This window comes from Scyliorhinus torazame, chromosome 31 (genome assembly GCF_047496885.1).
Source record: "Scyliorhinus torazame isolate Kashiwa2021f chromosome 31, sScyTor2.1, whole genome shotgun sequence".
In the NCBI taxonomy this organism is placed as follows: Eukaryota; Metazoa; Chordata; class Chondrichthyes; order Carcharhiniformes; family Scyliorhinidae; genus Scyliorhinus; species Scyliorhinus torazame.
In genome coordinates this window covers 21,155,994-21,181,558 of record NC_092737.1, presented here as the reverse complement: position 1 = coordinate 21,181,558, position 25,565 = coordinate 21,155,994, and the positions used below count along the sequence as shown (strand labels likewise).

The following is a 25,565-nucleotide window of genomic DNA, read 5'->3' as shown; positions in this document are numbered from 1 at the left end:
CAGACTGATTTCGCTGTTTGTATCCGACCGTTCACTCGTGGCGTCTGATATCATTTCTCCTCCCTCAGACTCCTCTCCATCTTCCTCCATCAGACTGAGGCTGTGGGACAAACAACAGAATCGCGCATTAAACAGACCCTCACAGAAAGTCCATTCCATTCGCCTGTCTGGACCGGGACACCCGGTCCGCCTGTCCCAGTCCCAGCCTCGACACCCGGCCCGCCTGTCCCAGTCCCGACACCCGGCCCGCCTGTCCCAGTCCCGGCCTCGACACCCGGCCCGCCTGTCCCAGTCCCGGCCGTGACACCCGGCCCGCCTGTCCCAGTCCAGACCGTGCCACCCGGTCCGCCTGTCCCAGTCCCGGCCGTGACACCCGGCCCGCCTGTCCCAGTCCCGGCCGTGACACCCGGCCCGCCTGTCCCAGTCCCTGACCGTGCCACCCGGCCCGCCTGTCCCAGTCCCGGCCGTGACACCCGGCCCGCCTGTCCCAGTCCAGACCGTGCCACCCGGCCCGCCTGTCCCAGTCCCGGCCGTGACACCCGGCCCGCCTGTCCCAGTCCAGACCGTGCCACCCGGTCCGCCTGTCCCAGTCCCGGCCGTGACACCCGGCCCGCCTGTCCCAGTCCCGGCCGTGACACCCGGCCCGCCTGTCCCAGTCCCGGCCGTGACACCCGGCCCGCCTGTCCCAGTCCCGGCCTCGACACCCGGCCCGCCTGTCCCAGTCCAGACCGTGCCACCCGGTCCGCCTGTCCCAGTCCAGACCGTGCCACCCGGCCCGCCTGTCCCAGTCCCAGCCTCGACACCCGGCCCGCCTGTCCCAGTCCAGACCGTGCCACCCGGTCCGCCTGTCCCAGTCCCGGCCGTGACGCCCGGCCCGCCTGTCCCAGTCCTGGCCGTGACACCCGGCCCGCCTGTCCCAGTCCCGGCCGTGACACCCGGCCCGCCTGTCCCAGTCCAGACCGTGCCACCCGGTCCGCCTGTCCCAGTCCCGGCCGTGACACCCGGTCCGCCTGTCCCAGTCCAGACCGTGCCACCCGGTCCGCCTGTCCCAGTCCCGGCCGTGACACCCGGTCCGCCTGTCCCAGTCCAGACCGTGCCACCCGGCCTGCCTGTCCCAGTCCCGGCCGTGCCACCCGGCCCGCCTGTCCCAGTCCCGGCCGTGCCACCCGGTCCGCCTGTCCCAGTCCCGGCCGTGACACCCGGCCCGCCTGTCCCAGTCCCGGCCGTGACACCCGGCCCGCCTGTCCCAGTCCCGGCCGTGACACCCGGCCCGCCTGTCCCAGTCCAGACCGTGCCACCCGGTCCGCCTGTCCCAGTCCCGGCCGTGACACCCGGTCCGCCTGTCCCAGTCCAGACCGTGCCACCCGGTCCGCCTGTCCCAGTCCCTGACCGTGCCACCCGGCCCGCCTGTCCCAGTCCAGACCGTGCCACCCGGTCCGCCTGTCCCAGTCCCGGCCGTGACACCCGGCCCGCCTGTCCCAGTCCCTGACCGTGCCACCCGGCCCGCCTGTCCCAGTCCCGGCCTGACACCCGGTCCGCCTGTCCCAGTCCAGACCGTGCCACCCGGTCCGCCTGTCCCAGTCCCGGCCGTGACACCCGGTCCGCCTGTCCCAGTCCAGACCGTGCCACCCGGTCCGCCTGTCCCAGTCCCAGCCTCGACACCCGGCCCGCCTGTCCCAGTCCAGACCGTGCCACCCGGCCCGCCTGTCCCAGTCCCGGCCGTGCCACCCGGTCCGCCTGTCCCAGTCCCGGCCGTGCCACCCGGCCCGCCTGTCCCAGTCCCAGCCTCGACACCCGGCCCGCCTGTCCCAGTCCGGACCGTGCCACCCGGTCCGCCTGTCCCAGTCCAGACCGTGCCACCCGGTCCGCCTGTCCCAGTCCAGACCGTGCCACCCGGTCCGCCTGTCCCAGTCCCTGACCAGACTGAAACACCAAAGCACTGAGCGGTTTGAGCCAATGACAGAATCCTCCTCACTCACAGCTGTTGTTTCTTGACTCTCTTTCGCAGTTGATTCTTCTGCAGTCGGTTCTTCTGAATCCTCTGACTCTGTTGCTTATTCTGACGTTGCGACTCTAGCCAGGATTGACTGAAGAAGTGGGGGGAGAAAAAGGAAGAGGAGGTTAGATTCTCCACACCGGAAGCTCAAAGGCCACGTACTCTGCTTAACTGCTTAACGATAATAATCTTTATTCGTGTCACAAGTAGGCTTACATTATCACTGCAATGAAGTTGTGAAAAGCCCCTAGTCGCCACATTCCGGCGCCTGTTCGGGTACGCAGAGGGAGAATTCAGAATGTCCAATTCACCTAACAGCACGCCTTTCGGGACTTGTGGGAGGAAACCGGAGCGCCCGGAGGAAACCCCCGCAGACACGGGGAGGACGTGCAGACTCCGCACAGACAGTGACTCAAGCCGGGAATCGAACCTGGGACCCTGGCGCTGTGAAGCAACAGTGCTAACCACTGTGCTACCGTGCCACCCAGTCCCGGCTTTCGGTAAAAGGCACAAAGCATATATTCTTCGTTGACAAAAGGAAATGATCAGAGCTTTTAGAAAATAACGATCATCCGAGGAAGTTGCAAAGTGCCTTGCGATAAAGGACGGGGGTGAACGGGATGGGAAAATAGAAGAAAACGTTGGTTCAAGGGTAGAAGTGACTCATTTCGACAACACCTTTTTGCACACGCGCAGGAAGTCATGAAGAAAAATACATTATTGCCAACAGTGAAAACTGCCGCCCGTTTGAGAACAGTGCAATCAAAGTCCCAGGTTTGATCCCGGCTCTGGGTTACTGTCCGTGTGGAGTTTGAACTTTCTCCCCATGTCGGCATGGGTTTCGACCCCACAACCCAAAGGTGTGCAGGGTAGGTGGATTGGCCATGCCAAATTGCCCTAATTGTAGAAAATGATTCGGTACTTTAAAAGTATAAAAAATAGCGGAATCACACAAACAACCTACAAAACGACCACTTAATCCATTCTCAGGATGCTATTCGACAGGACAATAGCAGAACGTCACAGCTCTGCTTTGAAATTGCTTACGGCAATGCCTTAGTTTAAGCTTTCATGACCCTCACAGTGCAGCTCTCCCTCAGTACTGACCCTCTGACAGTGCGGCACACCCTCAGTACTGACCCTCTGACAGTGCGGCACTCCCTCAGTACTGACCCTCTGACAGTGCGGCACTCCCTCAGTACTGACCCTCCGGCAGTGCATCACTCCCTCAGCACCAGCCCTGGATTATGTTCTGATAATGCGGTGTTTTGCGATTGGTTGTTCAGGACAGAATGGGGACAGAACCAGCAGCTGCAGGAATCACGCGGTGCTGGAGGGATGTTGTAAGGCAGGAAACGTACGATGAGGGAGCGATGTGTTGAATTATTCCGTACAGTGGCTGCCTCACTGCGCAGACCTCGGTCTATTGCACACGGATAACATGGGCTATCATCCCAACAAAGCTGGAATCAGTGGGGTCTGGGACCCTCGACAATGAGACCAGCATCGTAACCAAAGGTGGAATCGCACTGCCGGTTTTCGACGCATTCGCTCCCCGGGCCTACCTGTTTGTAAACTCCGAGTCTGAACCCTTCTCCGAATCCTGGTCGTCAGAGCTCTGCAGGCTGCCCGTGTCCCACTGGGGAGGTCTCAGGATGGTCGAGGTCAGCATCGGAGTCCGTAGTTTGCCGTGGATCTGCAAGCTGCCCGCACTCTGCGGCCACGATCCTTCCGAGCTCAGGGCTGAAACTGGACGCAAACCAGGGTCAGTGACACCCAGAGCCCCGGCAGAGAGCCTGAAAGAGGCAAGGCCCTGACAAGAGCACCCCCCGAACTTCCCCCTCCCCCAAAGAGAGCAGCCCAGCTTTCAATCTGAGGACCAGAAACTACAAAGTATAAATATGATTTGGGAAGAGAGCGAGGGGGCATGATATTCGGAGGGGCGGGGTCAGAGTCGCAGGGGCGGGGTCAGAGTCGCAGGGGCGGGGTCAGAGTCGCAGGGGCGGGGTCAGAGTCGCAGGGGCGGGGTCAGAGTCGCAGGGGCGGGGTCAGAGTCGCAGGGGCCGGGTCAGAGTCGCAGGGGCGGGGTCAGAGTCGCAGGGGCGGGGTCAGAGTCGCAGGGGCCGGGTCAGAGTCGCAGGGGCCGGGTCAGAGTCGCAGGGGCCGGGTCAGAGTCGCAGGGGCCGGGTCAGAGTCGCAGGGGCCGGGTCAGAGTCGCAGGGGCCGGGTCAGAGTCGCAGGGGCCGGGTCAGAGTCGCAGGGGCCGGGTCAGAGTCGCAGGGGCCGGGTCAGAGTCGCAGGGGCCGGGTCAGAGTCGCAGGGGCCGGGTCAGAGTCGCAGGGGCCGGGTCAGAGTCGCAGGGGCCGGGTCAGAGTCGCAGGGGCCGGGTCAGAGTCGCAGGGGCCGGGTCAGAGTCGCAGGGGCCGGGTCAGAGTCGCAGGGGCCGGGTCAGAGTCGCAGGGGCCGGGTCAGAGTCGCAGGGGCCGGGTCAGAGTCGCAGGGGCCGGGTCAGAGTCGCAGGGGCCGGGTCAGAGTCGCAGGGGCCGGGTCAGAGTCGCAGGGGCCGGGTCAGAGTCGCAGGGGCCGGGTCAGAGTCGCAGGGGCCGGGTCAGAGTCGCAGGGGCCGGGTCAGAGTCGCAGGGGCCGGGTCAGAGTCGCAGGGGCCGGGTCGGAGTCGCAGGGGCCGGGTCGGAGTCGCAGGGGCCGGGTCGGAGTCGCAGGGGCCGGGTCGGAGTCGCAGGGGCCGGGTCGGAGTCGCAGGGGCCGGGTCGGAGTCGCAGGGGCCGGGTCGGAGTCGCAGGGGCCGGGTCGGAGTCGCAGGGGCCGGGTCGGAGTCGCAGGGGCCGGGTCGGAGTCGCAGGGGCCGGGTCGGAGTCGCAGGGGCCGGGTCGGAGTCGCAGGGGCCGGGTCGGAGTCGCAGGGGCCGGGTCGGAGTCGCAGGGGCCGGGTCGGAGTCGCAGGGGCCGGGTCGGAGTCGCAGGGGCCGGGTCGGAGTCGCAGGGGCCGGGTCGGAGTCGCAGGGGCCGGGTCGGAGTCGCAGGGGCCGGGTCGGAGTCGCAGGGGCCGGGTCGGAGTCGCAGGGGCCGGGTCGGAGTCGCAGGGGCCGGGTCGGAGTCGCAGGGGCCGGGTCGGAGTCGCAGGGGCCGGGTCGGAGTCGCAGGGGCCGGGTCGGAGTCGCAGGGGCCGGGTCGGAGTCGCAGGGGCCGGGTCGGAGTCGCAGGGGCCGGGTCGGAGTCGCAGGGGCCGGGTCGGAGTCGCAGGGGCCGGGTCGGAGTCGCAGGGGCCGGGTCGGAGTCGCAGGGGCCGGGTCGGAGTCGCAGGGGCCGGGTCAGAGTCGCAGGGGCCGGGTCAGAGTCGCAGGGGCCGGGTCAGAGTCGCAGGGGCCGGGTCAGAGTCGCAGGGGCCGGGTCAGAGTCGCAGGGGCCGGGTCAGAGTCGCAGGGGCCGGGTCAGAGTCGCAGGGGCCGGGTCAGAGTCGCAGGGGCCGGGTCAGAGTCGCAGGGGCCGGGTCAGAGTCGCAGGGGCCGGGTCAGAGTCGCAGGGGCCGGGTCAGAGTCGCAGGGGCCGGGTCAGAGTCGCAGGGGCCGGGTCAGAGTCGCAGGGGCCGGGTCAGAGTCGCAGGGGCCGGGTCAGAGTCGCAGGGGCCGGGTCAGAGTCGCAGGGGCCGGGTCAGAGTCGCAGGGGCCGGGTCAGAGTCGCAGGGGCCGGGTCAGAGTCGCAGGGGCCGGGTCAGAGTCGCAGGGGCCGGGTCAGAGTCGCAGGGGCCGGGTCAGAGTCGCAGGGGCCGGGTCAGAGTCGCAGGGGCCGGGTCAGAGTCGCAGGGGCCGGGTCAGAGTCGCAGGAGCCGGGTCAGAGTAGCAGGGGCCGGGTCAGAGTAGCAGGGGCCGGGTCAGAGTCGCAGGGGCCGGGTCAGAGTCGCAGGGGCCGGGTCAGAGTCGCAGGGGCCGGGTCAGAGTCGCAGGGCCGGGTCAGAGTCGCAGGGGCCGGGTCAGAGTCGCAGGGGCCGGGTCAGAGTCGCAGGGGCCGGGTCAGAGTCGCAGGGGCCGGGTCAGAGTCGCAGGGGCCGGGTCAGAGTCGCAGGGGCCGGGTCAGAGTCGCAGGGGCCGGGTCAGAGTCGCAGGGGCCGGGTCAGAGTCGCAGGGGCCGGGTCAGAGTCGCAGGGGCCGGGTCAGAGTCGCAGGGGCCGGGTCAGAGTCGCAGGGGCCGGGTCAGAGTAGCAAGGGCCGGGTCAGAGTAGCAGGGGCCGGGTCAGAGTAGCAGGGGCCGGGTCAGAGTAGCAGGGGCTGGGTCAGAGTAGCAAGGGCCGGGTCAGATTAGCAGGGGCGGGGTCAGAGTAGCAAGGGCCGGGTCAGAGTAGCAGGGGCCGGGTCAGAGTAGCAGGGGCGGGGTCAGAGTAGCAAGGGCCGGGTCAGATTAGCAGGGGCGGGGTCAGAGTAGCAAGGGCCGGGTCAGATTAGCAGGGGCGGGGTCAGAGTAGCAAGGGCCGGGTCAGATTAGCAGGGGCGGGGTCAGAGTAGCAAGGGCCGGGTCAGAGTAGCAAGGGCCGGGTCAGAGTAGCAGGGGCCGGGTCAGAGTAGCAGGGGCCGGGTCAGAGTAGCAGGGGCCGGGTCAGAGTAGCAGGGGCCGGGTCAGAGTAGCAGGGGCCGGGTCAGATTAGCAGGGGCGGGGTCAGAGTAGCAAGGACCGGGTCATAGTAGCAAGGGCCGGGTCAGATTAGCAGGGGCGGGGTCAGAGTAGCAAGGGCCGGGTCAGAGTAGCAGGGGCGGGGTCAGAGTAGCAGGGGCGGGGTCAGATTAGCAGGGGCGGGGTCAGATTAGCAGGGGCGGGGTCAGATTAGCAGGGGCGGGGTCAGATTAGCAGGGGCGGGGTCAGATTAGCAGGGGCGGGGTCAGATTAGCAGGGGCGGGGTCAGATTAGCAGGGGCGGGGTCAGATTAGCAGGGGCGGGGTCAGATTAGCAGGGGCGGGGTCAGATTAGCAGGGGCGGGGTCAGATTAGCAGGGGCGGGGTCAGATTAGCAGGGGCGGGGTCAGATTAGCAGGGGCGGGGTCAGATTAGCAGGGGCGGGGTCAGATTAGCAGGGGTGGGGTCAGATTAGCAGTGGCGGGGTCAGAGTAGCAGGGGCGGGGTCAGAGTAGCAGGGGCAGGGTCAGAGTAGCAGGGGCAGGGTCAGATTAGCTGGGGCAGGGTCAGATTAGCTGGGGCAGGGTCAGATTAGCAGGGGCGGGGTCAGATTAGCAGGGGCGGGGTCAGATTAGCAGGGGCGGGGTCAGATTAGCAGGGGCAAGGTCAGATTAGCAGGGGCAGGGTCAGAATAGCAGGGACGGGGTCAGATTAGCAGGGTCAGATTAACAGGGGCGGGGTCGATTAGCAGGGGTGGGGTCAGATTAGTGGGGTCAGATTAGCAGGGGTGGGGTCAGATTAGCAGTGGCGGGGTCAGAGTAGCAGGGGCGGGGTCAGAGTAGCAGGGGCAGGGTCAGAGTAGCAGGGGCAGGGTCAGATTAGCTGGGGCAGGGTCAGATTAGCTGGGGCAGGGTCAGATTAGCAGGGGCAAGGTCAGATTAGCAGGGGCAGGGTCAGAATAGCAGGGACGGGGTCAGATTAGCAGGGTCAGATTAACAGGGGCGGGGTCGATTAGCAGGGGTGGGGTCAGATTAGTGGGGTCAGATTAGCAGGGGCGGGGTCAGATCAGCAGGGGCGGGGTCAGATTAGCCAGGTCAGATTAGCAGGGGCGGGGTCACAATAGCAGGGGCGGGGTCAGATTAGCAGGGGTGGGGTCAGATTAGTGGGGTCAGATTAGCGGGGTCAGATTAGCAGGGGCGGGTTCAGATCAGCAGGGGCGGGTTCAGATCAGCAGGGGCGGGGTCAGATTAGATGGGGCGGGGACATATTAGCGGGGTCAGATTAGCAGGGGCGGGGTCAGATTAGCAGGGGCGGGGTCAGATTAGCAGGGGCGGGGTCAGATTAGCAGGGGCGGGGTCAGATTAGCAGGGGCGGGGTCAGATTAGCAGGGGCGGGGTCAGATTAGCAGGGGCGGGGTCAGATTAGCAGGGACGGGGTCAGATTAGCAGGGGCGGGGTCAGATTAGCAGGGGCGGGGACAGATTAGCGGGGTCAGATTTGTAGGGGCGGGGTCACATTAGCAGGGTCAGGTTAGCAGGGGCGGGGTCAGGTTAGCAGGGGCGGGGTCAGGTTAGCAGGGGCGGGGTCAGGTTAGCAGGGGCGGGGTCAGGTCCGCAGGGGCGGGGTCAGGTCCGCAGGGGCGGGGTCAGGTCCGCAGGGGCGGGGTCAGGTCCGCAGGGGCGGGGTCAGGTCCGCAGGGGCGGGGTCAGGTCCGCAGGGGCGGGGTCAGGTCCGCAGGGGCGGGGTCAGGTCCGCAGGGGCGGGGTCAGGTCCGCAGGGGCGGGGTCAGGTCCGCAGGGGCGGGGTCAGGTCCGCAGGGGCGGGGTCAGGTCCGCAGGGGCGGGGTCAGGTCCGCAGGGGCGGGGTCAGGTCCGCAGGGGGGGGTCAGATCCGCAGGGGGGGGGGGGTCAGATCCGCAGGGGCGGGGTCAGATCCGCAGGGGCGGGGTCAGATTCGCAGGGGCGGGGTCAGATTCGCAGGGTCGGGGTCAGATGAGCAGGGACGGGGTCAGATGAGCAGGGACGGGGTCAGATGAGCAGGGACGGGGTCAGATGAGCAGGGACGGTCACAGATGAGCAGGGACGGGGTCAGATGAGCAGGGACGGGGTCAGATGAGCAGGGACGGGGTCAGATGAGCAGGGACGGGGTCAGATGAGCAGGGACGGGGTCAGATGAGCAGGGACGGGGTCAGATGAGCAGAGACGGGGTCAGATGAGCAGGGACGGGGTCAGATGAGCAGTGACGGGGTCAGATGAGCAGTGACGGGGTCAGATGAGCAGGGACGGGGTCAGATGAGCAGTGACGGGGTCAGATGAGCAGGGACGGGGTCAGATGAGCAGGGACGGGGTCAGATGAGCAGGGACGGGGTCAGATGAGCAGGGACGGGGTCAGATGAGCAGGGACGGGGTCAGATTAGCAAGGGGGGGGTGAGATTCGGAGGTGGGGGGGGGGGGGGAAAGAAAAGCGTTGCGACACACCTCTCGCCCCGCCCGGCGCTGTGCCCGCCATTACCTTCCAGTTTCCTCCTCTTGGCAGAGGTCACTGGCGCTCTCTTGCTCCGCACACTGGTTGCTCTGCCGCTGATCATGGACATGGTGTCGTCTTCCCCACGGGTCAGCAGTGAGCGGCGGTATGAACCAAGCGGCAGCCAAGCTTCAATGATTGCAGTGAGGGGGGCTGGGAACGTCTTGTCCAGGTAGGTGAGGCTGCGATCAGACAAAACGGTTACCGGAGATTGGCCAGTCCTCCACACACACGCACACCCGGATAACGTCTCAACACCCACCCACCCCCAGCACAGACCCCAAATCCCCCCCAGCACAGACCCCAAATCCCCCCCAGCACAGGCCCCAAATCCCCCCCAGCACAGACCCCAAATCCCCCCAGCGCAGACACCAAATCCCCCCAGCTAGACCCCCCATCCCCCCAGCACAGACCCCGAATCCCCCCCCCCAGCGCAGACCCCAAATCCCCCCCAGCGCAGACCCCAAATCCCCCCAGCGCAGACACCAAATCCCCCAGCGCAGACACCAAATCCCCCCAGCTAGACCCCCCATCCCCCCAGCGCAGACACCAAATCCCCCCCAGCGCAGACACCAAATCCCCCCCAGCGCAGACACCAAATCCCCCCAGCGCAGACACCAAATCCCCCCCAGCGCAGACCCCAAATCCCCCCCAGCGCAGACACCAAATCCCCCCAGCGCAGACACCAAATCCCCCCAGCGCAGACCCCAAATCCACCCCAGCGCAGACACCAAATCCCCCCAGCGCAGACACCAAATCCCCCCAGCGCAGACACCAAATCCCCCCCAGCACAGACCCCAAATCCCCCCCAGCGCAGACCCCAAATCCCCCAGCTAGACCCCCCATCCCCCTAGCATAGACCCCTAATCCACCCCCAGTGCAGACCCCAAATCCCCCCCAGTGCAGACCCCAAATCCCCCCCAGCGCAGACCCCAAATCCCCCCCAGCTAGACCCCCCATCCCCCCAGCATAGACCCCGAATCCACCCCCAGTGCAGACCCCAAATCCCCCCCAGTGCAGACCCCAAATCCCCCCCAACGCAGACACCAAATCCCCCCCAGCTAGACCCCCCATCCCCCCAGCATAGACCCCGAATCCAACCCCAGCACAGACCCTGAATCCCCCCCCCAGCACAGACCCCGAATCCCCCACCCCATCCGAATCCCCCACCGCCCCCATCCGAATCCCCCACCGCCCCCATCCGAATCTCCCACCGCCCCCATCCGAATCCCTCACCGCCCCCATCCGAATCTCCCACCCCCCCATCCGAATCCCTCACCGCCCCCATCCGAATCCCCCACCCCCCCATCCCACCGTGCGCACACAGACCATCGCACCGTGCGCACACAGACCGTCGCACCGTGCGCACACAGACCGTCGCACCGTGCGCTCACAGACCGTCGCACCGTGCGCACACAGACCGTCGCACCGTGCGCACACAGACCATCGCACCGTGCGCACACAGACCGTCGCACCGTGCGCACACAGACCGTCGCACCGTGCGCACACAGACCGTCGCACCGTGCGCACACAGACCGTCGCACCGTGCGCTCACAGACCGTCGCACCGTGCGCACACAGACCGTCGCACCGTGCGCACACAGACCGTCGCACCGTGCGCGCACAGACCGTCGCACCGTGCGCGCACAGACCGTCGCACCGTGCGCGCACAGACCGTCGCACCGTGCGCGCACAGACCGTCGCACCGTGCGCGCACAGACCGTCGCACCGTGCGCACACAGACCTTCGCACCGTGCGCACACAGACCATCGCACCGTGCGCACACAGACCGTCGCACCGTGCGCACACAGACCGTCGCACCGTGCGCGCACAGACCATCGCACCGTGCGCACACAGACCGTCGCACCGTGCGCACACAGACCGTCGCACCGTGCGCACACAGACCGTCGCACCGTGCGCCCACAGACCATCGCACCGTGCGCACACAGACCGTCGCACCGTGCACACACAGACCATCGCACCGTGCGCCCACAGACCATCGCACCGTGCGCCCACAGACCGTCGCACCGTGCGCACACAGACCGTCGCACCGTGCGCACACAGACCGTCGCACCGTGCGCACACAGACCGTCGCACCGTGCGCACACAGACCGTCGCACCGTGCGCACACAGACCGTCGCACCGTGCGCACAAAGACCGTCGCACCGTGCGCACACAGACCGTCGCACCGTGCGCACACAGACCGTCGCACCGTGCGCACACAGACCGTCGCACCGTGCGCACACAGACCGTCGCACCGTGCGCACACAGACCGTCGCACCGTGCGCACACAGACCGTCGCACCGTGCGCGCACAGACCGTCGCACCGTGCGCGCACAGACCGTCGCACCGTGCGCACACAGACCGTCGCACCGTGCGCACACAGACCATCGCACCGTGCGCACACAGACCGTCGCACCCGTGCGCACACAGACCGTCGCACCGTGCGCGCACAGACCATCGCACCGTGCGCACACAGACCATCGCACCGTGCGCACACAGACCATCGCACCGTGCGCACACAGACCGTCGCACCGTGCGCACAGACCATCGCACCGTGCGCACACAGACCATCGCACCGTGCGCGCACAGACCATCGCACCGTGCGCACACAGACCATCGCACCGTGCGCACAGACCATCGCACCGTGCGCACAGACCATCGCACCGTGCGCACAGACCATCGCACCGTGCGCACAGACCATCGCACCGTGCGCACACAGACCGTCGCACCGTGCGCACACAGACCATCGCACCGTGCGCACACAGACCGTCGCACCGTGCGCACACAGACCATCGCACCGTGCGCGCACAGACCGTCGCACCGTTCGCACACAGACCGTCGCACCGTGCGCACACAGACCGTCGCACCGTGCGCACACAGACCGTCGCACCGTGCGCACACAGACCGTCGCACCGTGCGCACACAGACCATCGCACCGTGCGCACACAGACCATCGCACCGTGCGCACAGACCATCGCACCGTGCGCACACAGACCATCGCACCGTGCGCACACAGACCGTCGCACCGTGCGCACACAGACCATCGCACCGTGCGCACACAGACCATCGCACCGTGCGCACACAGACCATCGCACCGTGCGCACACAGACCATCGCACCGTGCGCACACAGACCATCGCACCGTGCGCACACAGACCGTCGCACCGTGCGCACAACACAGACCATCGCACCGTGCGCACACAGACCATCGCACCGTGCGCACACAGACCATCGCACCGTGCGCACACAGACCGTCGCACCGTGCGCACACAGACCGTCGCACCGTGCACACACAGACCGTCGCACCGTGCGCGCACAGACCGTCGCACCGTGCGCACACAGACCATCGCACCGTGCGCACACAGACCGTCGCACCGTGCGCGCACAGACCATCGCACCGTGCGCGCACAGACCATCGCACCGTGCGCGCACAGACCATCGCACCGTGCGCGCACAGACCATCGCACTGTGCGCACACAGACCATCGCACCGTGCGCACACAGACCGTCGCACCGTGCGCACACAGACCATCGCACCGTGCGCGCACAGACCATCGCACCGTGCGCGCACAGACCGTCGCACCGTGCGCGCACAGACCGTCGCACCGTGCGCACACAGACCGTCGCACCGTGCGCACACAGACCGTCGCACCGTGCGCACACAGACCGTCGCACCGTGCGCACACAGACCGTCGCACCGTGCGCGCACAGACCGTCGCACCGTGCGCGCACAGACCATCGCACCGTGCGCACACAGACCATCGCACCGTGCGCACACAGACCATCGCACCGTGCGCACACAGACCGTCGCACCGTGCGCACAGACCATCGCACCGTGCGCACACAGACCATCGCACCGTGCGCACACAGACCATCGCACCGTGCGCACACAGACCATCGCACCGTGCGCGCACAGACCATCGCACCGTGCGCACACAGACCATCGCACCGTGCGCACACAGACCGTCGCACCGTGCGCACACAGACCATCGCACCGTGCGCGCACAGACCATCGCACCGTGCGCGCACAGACCATCGCACCGTGCGCACACAGACCATCGCACCGTGCGCACACAGACCATCGCACCGTGCGCACAGACCATCGCACCGTGCGCACAGACCATCGCACCGTGCGCACACAGACCATCGCACCGTGCGCACAGACCATCGCACCGTGCGCACACAGACCGTCGCACCGTGCGCACACAGACCATCGCACCGTGCGCACACAGACCGTCGCACCGTGCGCACACAGACCATCGCACCGTGCGCGCACAGACCATCGCACCGTTCGCACACAGACCGTCGCACCGTGCGCACACAGACCATCGCACCGTGCGCACACAGACCGTCGCACCGTGCGCACACAGACCATCGCACCGTGCGCACACAGACCGTCGCACCGTGCGCACACAGACCATCGCACCGTGCGCGCACAGGACCATCGCACCGTGCGCGCACAGACCATCGCACCGTGCGCACACAGACCATCGCACCGTGCGCACACAGACCATCGCACCGTGCGCACAGACCATCGCACCGTGCGCACAGACCATCGCACCGTGCGCACACAGACCATCGCACCGTGCGCACAGACCATCGCACCGTGCGCACACAGACCGTCGCACCGTGCGCACACAGACCATCGCACCGTGCGCACACAGACCGTCGCACCGTGCGCACACAGACCATCGCACCGTGCGCGCACAGACCATCGCACCGTTCGCACACAGACCGTCGCACCGTGCGCACACAGACCATCGCACCGTGCGCACACAGACCGTCGCACCGTGCGCACACAGACCGTCGCACCGTGCGCACACAGACCGTCGCACCGTGCGCACACAGACCATCGCACCGTGCGCGCACAGACCATCGCACCGTGCGCACACAGACCGTCGCACCGTGCGCACACAGACCGTCGCACCGTGCGCACACAGACCGTCGCACCGTGCGCACACAGACCGTCGCACCGTGCGCGCACAGACCGTCGCACCGTGCGCCCACAGGACCGTCGCACCGTGCGCACACAGACCGTCGCACCGTGCGCACACAGACCGTCGCACCGTGCGCGCACAGACCGTCGCACCGTGCGCGCACAGACCGTCGCACCGTGCGCACACAGACCTTCGCACCGTGCGCACACAGACCATCGCACCGTGCGCACACAGACCATCGCACCGTGCACACACAGACCGTCGCACCGTGCGCGCACAGACCATCGCACCGTGCGCACACAGACCATCGCACCGTGCGCACACAGACCGTCGCACCGTGCGCACACAGACCATCGCACCGTGCGCGCACAGACCATCGCACCGTGCGCGCACAGACCATCGCACCGTGCGCACACAGACCATCGCACCGTGCGCACACAGACCGTCGCACCGTGCGCGCACAGACCATCGCACCGTGCGCGCACAGACCGTCGCACCGTGCGCGCACAGACCGTCGCACCGTGCGCGCACAGACCGTCGCACCGTGCGCACACAGACCGTCGCACCGTGCGCACACAGACCGTCGCACCGTGCGCACACAGACCGTCGCACCGTGCGCACACAGACCGTCGCACCGTGCGCACACAGACCGTCGCACCGTGCGCGCACAGACCATCGCACCGTGCGCACACAGACCATCGCACCGTGCGCACACAGACCATCGCACCGTGCGCACACAGACCGTCGCACCGTGCGCACAGACCATCGCACCGTGCGCACACAGACCATCGCACCGTGCGCACACAGACCATCGCACCGTGCGCACACAGACCATCGCACCGTGCGCGCACAGACCATCGCACCGTGCGCACACAGACCATCGCACCGTGCGCACACAGACCGTCGCACCGTGCGCACACAGACCATCGCACCGTGCGCGCACAGACCATCGCACCGTGCGCGCACAGACCATCGCACCGTGCGCACACAGACCATCGCACCGTGCGCACACAGACCATCGCACCGTGCGCACAGACCATCGCACCGTGCGCACAGACCATCGCACCCGTGCGCACACAGACCATCGCACCGTGCGCACAGACCATCGCACCGTGCGCACACAGACCGTCGCACCGTGCGCACACAGACCATCGCACCGTGCGCACACAGACCGTCGCACCGTGCGCACACAGACCATCGCACCGTGCGCGCACAGACCATCGCACCGTTCGCACACAGACCGTCGCACCGTGCGCACACAGACCATCGCACCGTGCGCACACAGACCGTCGCACCGTGCGCACACAGACCGTCGCACCGTGCGCACACAGACCATCGCACCGTGCGCACACAGACCATCGCACCGTGCGCACAGACCATCGCACCGTGCGCACACAGACCATCGCACCGTGCGCACACAGACCGTCGCACCGTGCGCACAGACCATCGCACCGTGCGCACACAGACCATCGCACCGTGCGCACACAGACCATCGCACCGTGCGCACACAGACCATCGCACCGTGCGCACACAGACCATCGCACCGTGCGCACACAGACCATCGCACCGTGCGCGCAGACCATCGCACCGTGCGCGCACAGACCATCGCACCGTGCGCACAGACCATCGCACCGTGCGCACACAGACCATCGCACCGTGCGCACAGACCATCGCACCGTGCGCACACAGACCATCGCACCGTGCGCACACAGGTCCCGATTCCTCTCGCCTATCCTGCGCTCACTCACACAGCCTTCTTGTCCTGTCGCAGCAGTTTGGTGGAGAATTCGCTGAGGACATCGAGGAATGGCAGGTTGAGTGGCGGTGATGCCACAGCGCTGGGTTGATACTGCTGGAAGGCAAACTTTATCCCGTCCCTACAACCAACAGAACAGAAACACCAGCAAGTGATTGAACACAGGCAACTAAATCAGGCCCCAAATGCACGGGCGATAAATTAAATCAAACTCCAGATGTTAGGTAAATGCTCAGAAGGTTTCCCGACACATTTATATAACGTTTAGCTAGAATGAGCATTATCCGTTAGCCTGTGCTTGCTGGTACTCACAAATGCAGCGAGACGACGGGCTGTCTGCTCTTGATCAGGTCCAGCCCGAACGTCAGGGCAAACCGCTTGCCCAGATCCTTAATGGTGCAGAAACTGAGAGAGGAGCGGTCAACAGATGAGCCATGATCCTGGAGCAGCTCATTGAACAACTGGAGATGGAGAAGACACAGTCAGGCAAAAAGCACACAGAGCAAAACTCGGTGTGAGAATGGGGTTAATCTGGATTAATCAGGTGTGAGAATGGGGGTAATCGGGATTAACTCAATGTGAGAATGCAAGACATTCTAAAGGGGGAGGGTGAACAGCCAGCTGTCGTGGTGCATATATGGAACCAACGATATAGGTGAAAACGGGATGAGGTCCTACATACTGAATGTCGGGAGTTAGGAGCTAGACTAAAAAGTAGGACCTCAGAAGTAGTAATCTCAGGATAGCTACCAGTGCCACGTGCTAGTCAGAGTAGGAATGGCAGGATAGACAGCATGAATGTGTGGCTTGAGAAATGGTGCAGGAGGGAGGGATTTACATTTTTGGGACATTGGAACCGGTTCTGGGAGAGGTGGGACCATTACAAATCGGACGGTCTGCACCTGGGCAGGACTGGAACCAATGTCCATGGGGGAGGGGGGTTGTCTGCTAGCACTGTTGGGGTAGGTTTAAACTAATGTGGCAGGTGGATGGGACCCAATGCAGGAAGTGGGAGGGTAATAAAGAGAGGATAGAAACAACAGTCAGCAAGGAGAAAAGTGGAAGGCAGAGAAACAGATTGAACTGTATTTATTTCAATGCAGGAGGTCTAACGGGCAAGGCAGATGAACTCAGGGCATGGATAGGTACATGGGACTGGGATATTATAGCTATTACTGAAACATGGCTAAAGTAGGGGCAGGACTGGCAGCTCAATGTTCCAGGGTACAGATGCTAAAGAAAATATATAAAAGGAGGTAAGAGAGGAGGGAGAGTTGCGTTTTTGATTTGGGACAGTATCACGGCAGTACAGATAGAGGATATATCCGAGGGTACACCCACTGAGTCTATATGGATAGAACTCAAAAATAAGAAAGGTGAGATCACTTTGATAGGATTATACTATAGGCCCCCAAATAGTCAGCGAGATATTGAGGAGCAAATATGTAAGAGATTACAAACAGCTGCTGGGAAAATATGGTGCTGATAGTAGGGGACTTGTAACTTTCCCAACATTAACTGGGACAGCCATAGCACTAGGGGTTTGGATGGAGGGAAATTTGTTGAGTGTATTCAGGAAGAATTCCTCATTCAATTTGTGGATGCCCGACTGGAGAGGGGGCAAAACTTGACCTCCTCTTGGGGAATAAGGAAGGGCAGGTGACAGAAGTGTTCGTGAGGAATCACTTTGGGACCAGTGACCATAATTCCATTAGTTTTAAGATAGCTATGGAGAATGATCGTTCTGGCCCAAAAGTTAAAATTCTAAATTGGGGCAAGGCCAATTGAGGGTATTAGGCAGGAACTTTCAAAAGTTGATTGGGGGGGAGCCTATTTGCAGGCAAGGGGACAGCTGGTAAGTGGGAGGCTTTCAAAAAGGTGTTAACTAGGGTACAGGGTGAGCACGTTCCTCTTCGAGTGAAGGGTAAGGCTGGTAGAAGGAGAGAACCCTGGATGACTCGGGATATTGAGGCCATGGTCAAAACGAAGGAGGCATTTGAAATGCATAGGCAGCTGGGATCAAGTGGATCCCTTGAAGAGTACAGGGCTTGCCGGAGTAGAGTTAAGAGAGAAATCAGGAGGGGAAATAAGGGTCACGAGATTGTCTTGGCAGATAAGGCAAAGGAAAATCCAAAGAGGTTTTACAGATACATAAAGTGTAAAAGAGTGACTCGGGAGAGGATAGGGCCTCTTAAGGATAAACAAGATCATCTGTGTGCAGATCCACAAGGTATGGGAGAGGTCCTAAATGAATATTTCTCGGCAGTTCTTACTGTTGAGAAAGGTACGAATGGTAGGGAAATAAAAAGTGATGTCTTGAGGAGTACACATATTACAGAGAAGGAGGTGCTGGAGGTATTAAAGCGCATCAATATAGATAAATCCCCGGGGCCTGATGAAATGTATCCCAGGACGTTATGGGAGGTGAGGGAGGAAATTGCCAGCCCCCTAGCTGAGATATTTAAATCTTCGACAATTAAAGGAGAGGTGCCTGAAGATTGGAGGGTGGCAAATGTTGTGCCCTTGTTTAAGAAGGGCTGTAGGGACAAGCCTGGGAACTACAGACCGGTCAGCAATACTTCTGTAGTGAGTAAATTATTAGAAGGTATTCTGAGGGACAGGATCTGCAGGCATTTAGACAGGCAAGGGCTAACTAGGGAAAGTCTTGTTTGTCAGGGGAAAGTCTAGTTTGTCAGGGGAAAGTCATGCCTCACAAATTTGATTTTTCTTTTTGAAAGGGTAACCAATAAGGTAGATGAGGGCAGTGCGGTCGTCGTGGTCTACATGGACTTTAGCAAGGCCTTTGACAAGGTACTGCATGGTAGGTTGTTGCAAAAAGTTAAATCTCACAGAATCCAGGGTGACGTAGCCAATTGGATACAAAATTGGCTTGGCGACTGAAGCCAAAGGGTGGTTGTGGAGGGTCGAAGGACCTGTTTCTATACTGTAAACCTCTATGACTCTATAACCCGGTGTGAGAACGGGTTTAATCTGGATTAACTCGGTGTGAGAACGGGTTTAATCTGGATTAATTTGGTGTGAGAATGGGATTAATCTGGATTAACACATTGGATGTGAGAATGGAGTTAATCTCGATTAACTCCGGGTGTGGGAATGGAGTTAATCTGGATTAATTCTGGGTGTGAGAATACATAGAAACAGAAGCAGGAGGCCATTCGGCCCTTCGAGCCTGCTCCGCCATTCATTATGATCCCGCCTTCCCCCCACTGGGATTATTCTGGATCTCATAATGGGTTCAGGTGGATGAACTCTGGGTGTGAGAATGGGTTAGGTTGGCTAGTTGGTGCAGGGTTTAATGGGCCGAATGGGCTGCTGCCGTGGTGTAACACCGTGATTGTGCTGACACACTCACCTGCTGTAAACTGAGGAGGAGAATCTTGGCACATTCGATTTTGTCAATCAGCCGCGCTTTCGCCAACATCTCCTTGATAATATCACCATAGTCACCGTAATACTGAAACGAGGAGGGTACAGAGCTCAAAACCAACCCCACAGCTCACCTGTATCCCGTCGCAATATCCCCCAGAAAACACATACTCCATTCTCATAGCTGACCCATTCCCCAGGCGACGAGCACCCTGTCCTCCCCCTCATTCTTACCCATTCCTCCAGGCGACCAGCACCCTGTCTCCCCACTCATTCTTACCCATTCCCGAGGCGACCAGCACCCTGTCCTCCCCCTCATTCTTACCCATTCCCCAGGCGACCAGCACCCTGTCCTCCCCCTCATTCTTACCCATTCCCCAGGCGACAAGCACCCTGTCCTCCCCCTTAATTCTTACCCATTCCCCAGGCGACAAGCACCCTGTCCTCCCACTCATTCTTACCCATTCCCCAGGCGACCAGCACCCTGTCCTCCCCCTCATTCTTACCCATTCCCCAGGCGACCAGCACCCTGTCCTCCCCCTCATTCTTACCCATTCCTCAGGTGACCAGCACCCTGTCCTCCCCCTCATTCTTACCCATTCCCCAGGCGACCAGCACCCTGTCCTCCCCCTCATTCTTACCCATTCCCCAGGCGACAAGCACCCTGTCCTCCCCCTTAATTCTTACCCATTCCCCAGGCGACGAGCACCCTGTCCGTCCCCTTAATTCTTCGCCATTCCCCAGGCGACGAGCACCCTGTCCTCCCCCTCATTCTTACCCATTCCCCAGGCGACGAGCACCCTGTCCTCCCCCTCATTCTTACCCATTCCTCCAGGCGACCAGCACCCTGTCTCCCCACTCATTCTTACCCATTCCCCAGGCGACCAGCACCCTGTCCTCCCCCTCATTCTTACCCATTCCCCAGGCGACGAGCACCCTGTCCTCCCCCTCATTCTTACCCATTCCCCAGGCGACCAGCACCCTGTCTCCCCCATTCTTACCCATTCCCCAGGCGACCAGCACCCTGTCCTCCCCCTCATTCTTACCCATTCCCCAGGCGACCAGCACCCTGTCCTCCCCCTCATTCTTACCCATTCCCCAGGCGACCAGCACCCTGTCCTCCCCCTCATTCTTACCCATTCCCCAGGCGACAAGCCCCCTGTCCTCCCCCTCATTCTTACCCATTCCCCAGGCGACGAGCACCCTGTCCTCCCCCTCATTCTTACCCATTCCCCAGGCGACCAGCACCCTGTCCTCCCCCTCATTCTTACCCATTCCCCAGGCGACGAGCACCCTGTCCGTCCCCTTAATTCTTCGCCATTCCCCAGGCGACGAGCACCCTGTCCTCCCCCTCATTCTTACCCATTCCCCAGGCGACCAGCACCCTGTCCTCCCCCTCATTCTTACCCATTTCCCCAGGCGACCAGCACTCTCTGACCCGCTCATACTTACCCTATACCCACCCCGTCCCAGAATACTGTTCCCCGGACTGCTTGCACCCCTTATATACCCACCCTCACTTCTCCTGAACCATCGCAGCTCTGGGGTACACATACAGTGGGGCTGTGTGAGGGATACAGCACCCAGATCGAGTGAGTGGGCACGTTTGGAAGGCGCACCGGCGGGGAGGTGGGCAGGGCCTGGGGTGAGGGGTTATCGCTCTGGGGTGATGTTGGGGGTGGGTGGGGGGCGGTAGTCTGGAGAAGTCATTGGTATGTATGCTCCCTCACCCCTGCCTTGACCCCGGACCTCCATACTCAGCCCACATTCCCCAGACCCTCCTCTACCTGCCTCCTCCATAGCATTCAATCCCCTCCGCCCCCACCCACCGAACCCTGTTCCCTTCATGCCAAGGCCTCCTGTACCTTTCCGCTCCCATCACCACCCCGTCTCTACCTGGACACTCTGAAAGTCAAATTGGCCATAGTCCCAGGTGACCAGAGGCTGCTTCCCCCTTGGGAGAGAGCGGACTGGCGGGGCCTTCTCAGCCGGTACGGGAATTGAACCCACGCTGCTGGCGTCACTCTGAATCAGGAATCAGCCGTCCAGCCAACCGAGCTAAACCGGCCCCTGGACACTGCTACACTGCCTTCCCTCCCTCCAGACCGTCAACCCGGACTGCCCGGGGTTCTGCTGCCACTTGGCCGGGGCGAGGTGCCTGACCAATCGGCCCGAGGGGCCATCGTGGCGCAGGGGCCAGTTTGGACAACCAGCTGCGGTAACAAAGCTCTCCGTACTTAGTGAACAATCAGTGCCACTCAGCACTGCCCCCCCCCCCCCCCTTACCTTCATATAGTTCTTGAAGATGTCGGTGGCAGACCTCAGATCCACCATGTTGTAGATTATGAGTTTACAGAATCCAGCCAGGAAATTCCTCCTCTTGTGCAACATTTCAATCTTCAGCGACTCATCTAAGTTCAAAGAGAGCAGGCATTAAGAGATAAACCCGGATGGGGAGGGCTTCCCGCAGCGTCACGGAAGACCTGGATTTGGGGTGAGGGGGCGCAGGAGCCAGAACAGTTCAGGCGAGGGGCTGGCCATAATCTCCCTCCCTCCTCGAGATTGGAGGGAGTCTGTATTCAAGAAAGGGTGGGCGGGATGATCCTCGTAATGACAGGCCAGGCAGAATAACGTCCGTGGTGCGTACGGTGAAGTGCGAGATGGTGGCCCAGTGGTTATGCTACTGGACCAGTAATCCTGAAGGGTTCAAATCCCACCAAGGCTGCTGATGCCATTCAAACCCAATTTAGCAAAAAAAAAATACCCGGAATTGAAAGCCAGTCCCGGCAATGATCACGAAGCCATCTCCCGATTGTTGTAAAAATACATCTGGTTCACTAGTGAAGGAAATCGGCCGTCCTTACCCGGTCCGGTCTACACGCGACTCCAGATCCACAGCACTGCGGTCGTCTTGGGGCGGCAGGTTTCGCACAGTAGTTAGCACTGCTGCCTCACAGCCCCAGGGACCCGGGTTCAATTCTGGTGACTGTGCGGAGTCGGGACACGTTCTCCCGCCGTGACTGCGTGGGTTTCCTCCGGGTGCTCCTCCCACAGTTCTAAGATTTACAGGTTAGGTACAGGCTGAGGGAAGGGGGAGTGGGCCTGGGGTGGCCGAGCAAGCCACTCGGCGCAAGGGGCAATCAGGGGACAAAGGCTGGCCTTGCCCAATGACGCCCACCTCCCATGAAATAATTTTTTTAAATAGCCTCGTATACGAGGGCAATTAGGGTTGGGGGCAACACACCCATGCCCCACGAGAGAATAAATAACTTATAAAGGATCGGAGTGGGGGGGGGGGGGCAACAGGAACTCGGAGAGGTTACTGAAGGAGAGACAACAGGGATTTGTAAAAGACCGATCACGCTCAACTTAATCTAATTCAATTTTGGATGAAGGTTGATGAAGGGAAGGTGGTGGATGTTGTCTATGTGGGTTTTAAGAAGGTCTTTGACAAAAGTACCACACAAAAGGCCGGTTAATAAAATGGAAGAAAGCAGCGAGTTGTGGTAAATGGTTGGTTTTTTTCAGACTGGAGAGCGGTAGACAGTGACGTTCCCCACGGGTCGGTGCTGGGACTCACCCCTTTTCAGTTGATACAGTTGAATGACTTGGATATTGGAACAGGGAGTAAAATGAGATAATTTGCCGATGACGGCAGACTCGGGAGACATGTCGAGCAGTGAGGATGATACCAATCGGCTGTAACAGCACACGGGGTGGGGTGATGACGAGTGGCAATATAGAGTTAACGGCAGAGCTCTGGAAAGAGCTCGGAGACGGATATCACGATCCCGGACCAGACCCCAACAGTGGCAAAGATGCTGGACAGAAACCCCAACATTTTAGTTTAATTTTGTAAGACGGTGAGGAAGGATATTTCGCTCCAGGAGTGATTGCATTGAAGAAATAGGGATGTGATATATTAAATAAAACTTTATTACTAACACAGAATTAAAATATATTTAACATCTCACAAGAAAATAGCTTACAATGACCCCCTTACACAATGCTAATCAAGACAGTGACACAATAACCCTTAACTGCTACCTTAACTTCCATTCAAACAACGGAACCATCTCAGACCTCAATCCACTTTTAAATACAGTTAGCAGACCCAGGCATAACTGAGAGATGTTCTTCAAGACTGTTTTAACTGAATCCTGTCAGAACGATGCAGGATGTCTCGCTGAAGTCTTCGGAAACTGTCTTCATGGTTTGACTTCCAGGAATCAACTGAACAATCTCTGCTTCCCTGCAAAAATGCCTGGTACTCCAGCTCCTCCCACTAGTTACGCCATCTTACCAAGCTGAAACACAATGTCTCCACTATCTACTCCACAGGGAACCCTCTTGATCCAAACGTCAATCCACCAGCCCAATTCTTTACGATGCTTTAATTGCACCTCTGGCTCCCAAAAAGCCTTGTTGTCTTGCAGACCAGGATTTTTTTTAAACGTGACTGCAGCGGTTGTACACACATGAACCCAGGTTTTTAACCCTTACTGAGGCAAATACATATCATACAATATCTCTGAAATTCCTACATTCTTCACACAGAGGGATCTGGGGGTCCATGCGCATATATGGCTGACATATCAAAGAACAGTACATCACAGGAATAGGCCCTTTGGCCCTCCAAACCTGGGCCGGTCATGACGCATGTTTAAACTGAAACCTTCTGCACTTCCGGAGTCCGTATCCCCCTATTCCCATCCTATTCATGCATCTGTCAAGATGCCTCTTAAACGTCACTATCGTCCCTGCTTCCACCATCTCCTCCAGCAGCGAGTTCCAGGCACCCACTACCCTCTGTGTAAAAAGAACCTTCCCTCGCACATCTCCTCAAAACTTTGCCCCTCGCACCTTAAACTTATGTCCTCTAGTAATTGACTCTTCCACCCTGGGAAAAAGCTTCTGACTATCCACTCAGTCCATGCCCCTCATAATTTTGTAAACTTCTATCAGGTCGCCCCTCAATTTCTGTCGTTCCAGTGCGAAGAAACCAAGTTTATCCAACCTCTCCTCATCCAACACCCTCCAGACCAGACAACATCCTGGTAAACCTCCTCTGCACTCTCTTCAAAGCCTCCACACATTCTTCCAGTAGTGTGGCGACCAGAATTGTACACAATATTCCAAATGTGGCCTAACTAAGATTCTGTACAGCTGCAGCATGCCTTGCCAATGTTTTCCACTCATTGCCCCAACCAATGAAGGCAAACACACCGTATACTTTCTTGACCACCTTCTCCACCAGCGTTGCCACTTTCAGTGACCTGTAAACCTGTACACCCAGATTTCTCTGCCTATCAATACTCTGTCATTTACTGTATATTTCCCACCTGTATTAGACCTTCCAAAATGTATTACCTCACATATGTCCAGATTAAACTAGGTTTGCCACCTCTCCGCCCAAGTCTCCAATCGATCTATATCCTGCTGAATCCTCTGACAATCCTCATCACTGTCCGCAACTCCACCAACCTTTGTGTCGCCTGCAAACTTACTAATCGGATCGGTTACATTTTCCTGCAAATCATTTATAAAGCTCTGGTTGGACCCCAACTAGAGTACGGTGTCTAGTTCCAGGAAGGATGCGAGTGTCCTCGTCTGGGTTCCAGGGATGAACGACAAGGTTAGTTTGGAAAAGCTGGGAGCAAAGGAGGTTGAGGGGAGATTTAATCGAGGTATACAAGATTAGGATAGGTTTCAACAAGGTAGGTAAAATGTCGCCGGGTGAAAGACAGCTGGAAGGAAGTCTCTCCTTACCATCTCCGTCTTCCTCTGGTTCGACGAATACATGGTCCATGACAAAGCTCAACAGCTCAGACACCAGCGGAAGGTCAGCGGTGAAGACCAGGGGCTGCAACTCTTCACGGCCATCCTTTGTCATCTGAGCGCTGAAAATCACCAGCAGGTCGCACAGCAGGACGAAGGACTGCAGCAGATATGACACAAGAGCGATCAACAGGTTACCACACAGTCTGCACTCCGCACACAGCGCCAAGCCATCGCGCCTCATCTGGAGAATGAGACAGAGAGGGCAGCACGGTGGCACAGTGGTTCGCATTGCTGCCTCACGGCACCGAGGTCCCAGGTTCGATTCCGGCTCTGGGTCACTGTCCAAGCGGAGTTTGCACATTCTCCCCGTGTTTGCTTGGGTTTCGCCCCCACAACCCAAAGAGGTGCAGGGGAGGTGGATTGGCCACGCTAAATTGCCCCTTAATTGGAAAAAAAATGAATTGGGCACTCTAAATTTATTTTTTTAAATGAGAATGAGACGGGGCTACTAATCCCAGTGGGCAGTCTCTCAGCACGCAAAGCCATTCTACACACAGCGCGACTC

General features: G+C 60.9%; 1 protein-coding gene across 1 annotated transcript in view; it reads right to left on the bottom strand.

Annotated features, from left to right (window-relative positions):
* The window catches only part of LOC140404757 (cohesin subunit SA-1-like), a 118,196-nt gene that overhangs the window by 17,999 nt on the left and 74,632 nt on the right, over window positions 1-25,565 (bottom strand). Inside the window, exons 17-25 of the mRNA XM_072493472.1 lie at window positions 24,989-25,157; window positions 21,506-21,630; window positions 19,206-19,307; window positions 16,145-16,293; window positions 15,825-15,953; window positions 9,128-9,321; window positions 3,562-3,745; window positions 1,980-2,087; window positions 1-100 (exon numbers count right to left, since the gene is read on the bottom strand). Of these exons, the coding sequence (XP_072349573.1) occupies window positions 1-100; window positions 1,980-2,087; window positions 3,562-3,745; window positions 9,128-9,321; window positions 15,825-15,953; window positions 16,145-16,293; window positions 19,206-19,307; window positions 21,506-21,630; window positions 24,989-25,157 (1,260 nt within the window). The remainder of the gene's footprint in view (window positions 101-1,979; window positions 2,088-3,561; window positions 3,746-9,127; window positions 9,322-15,824; window positions 15,954-16,144; window positions 16,294-19,205; window positions 19,308-21,505; window positions 21,631-24,988; window positions 25,158-25,565) is intronic.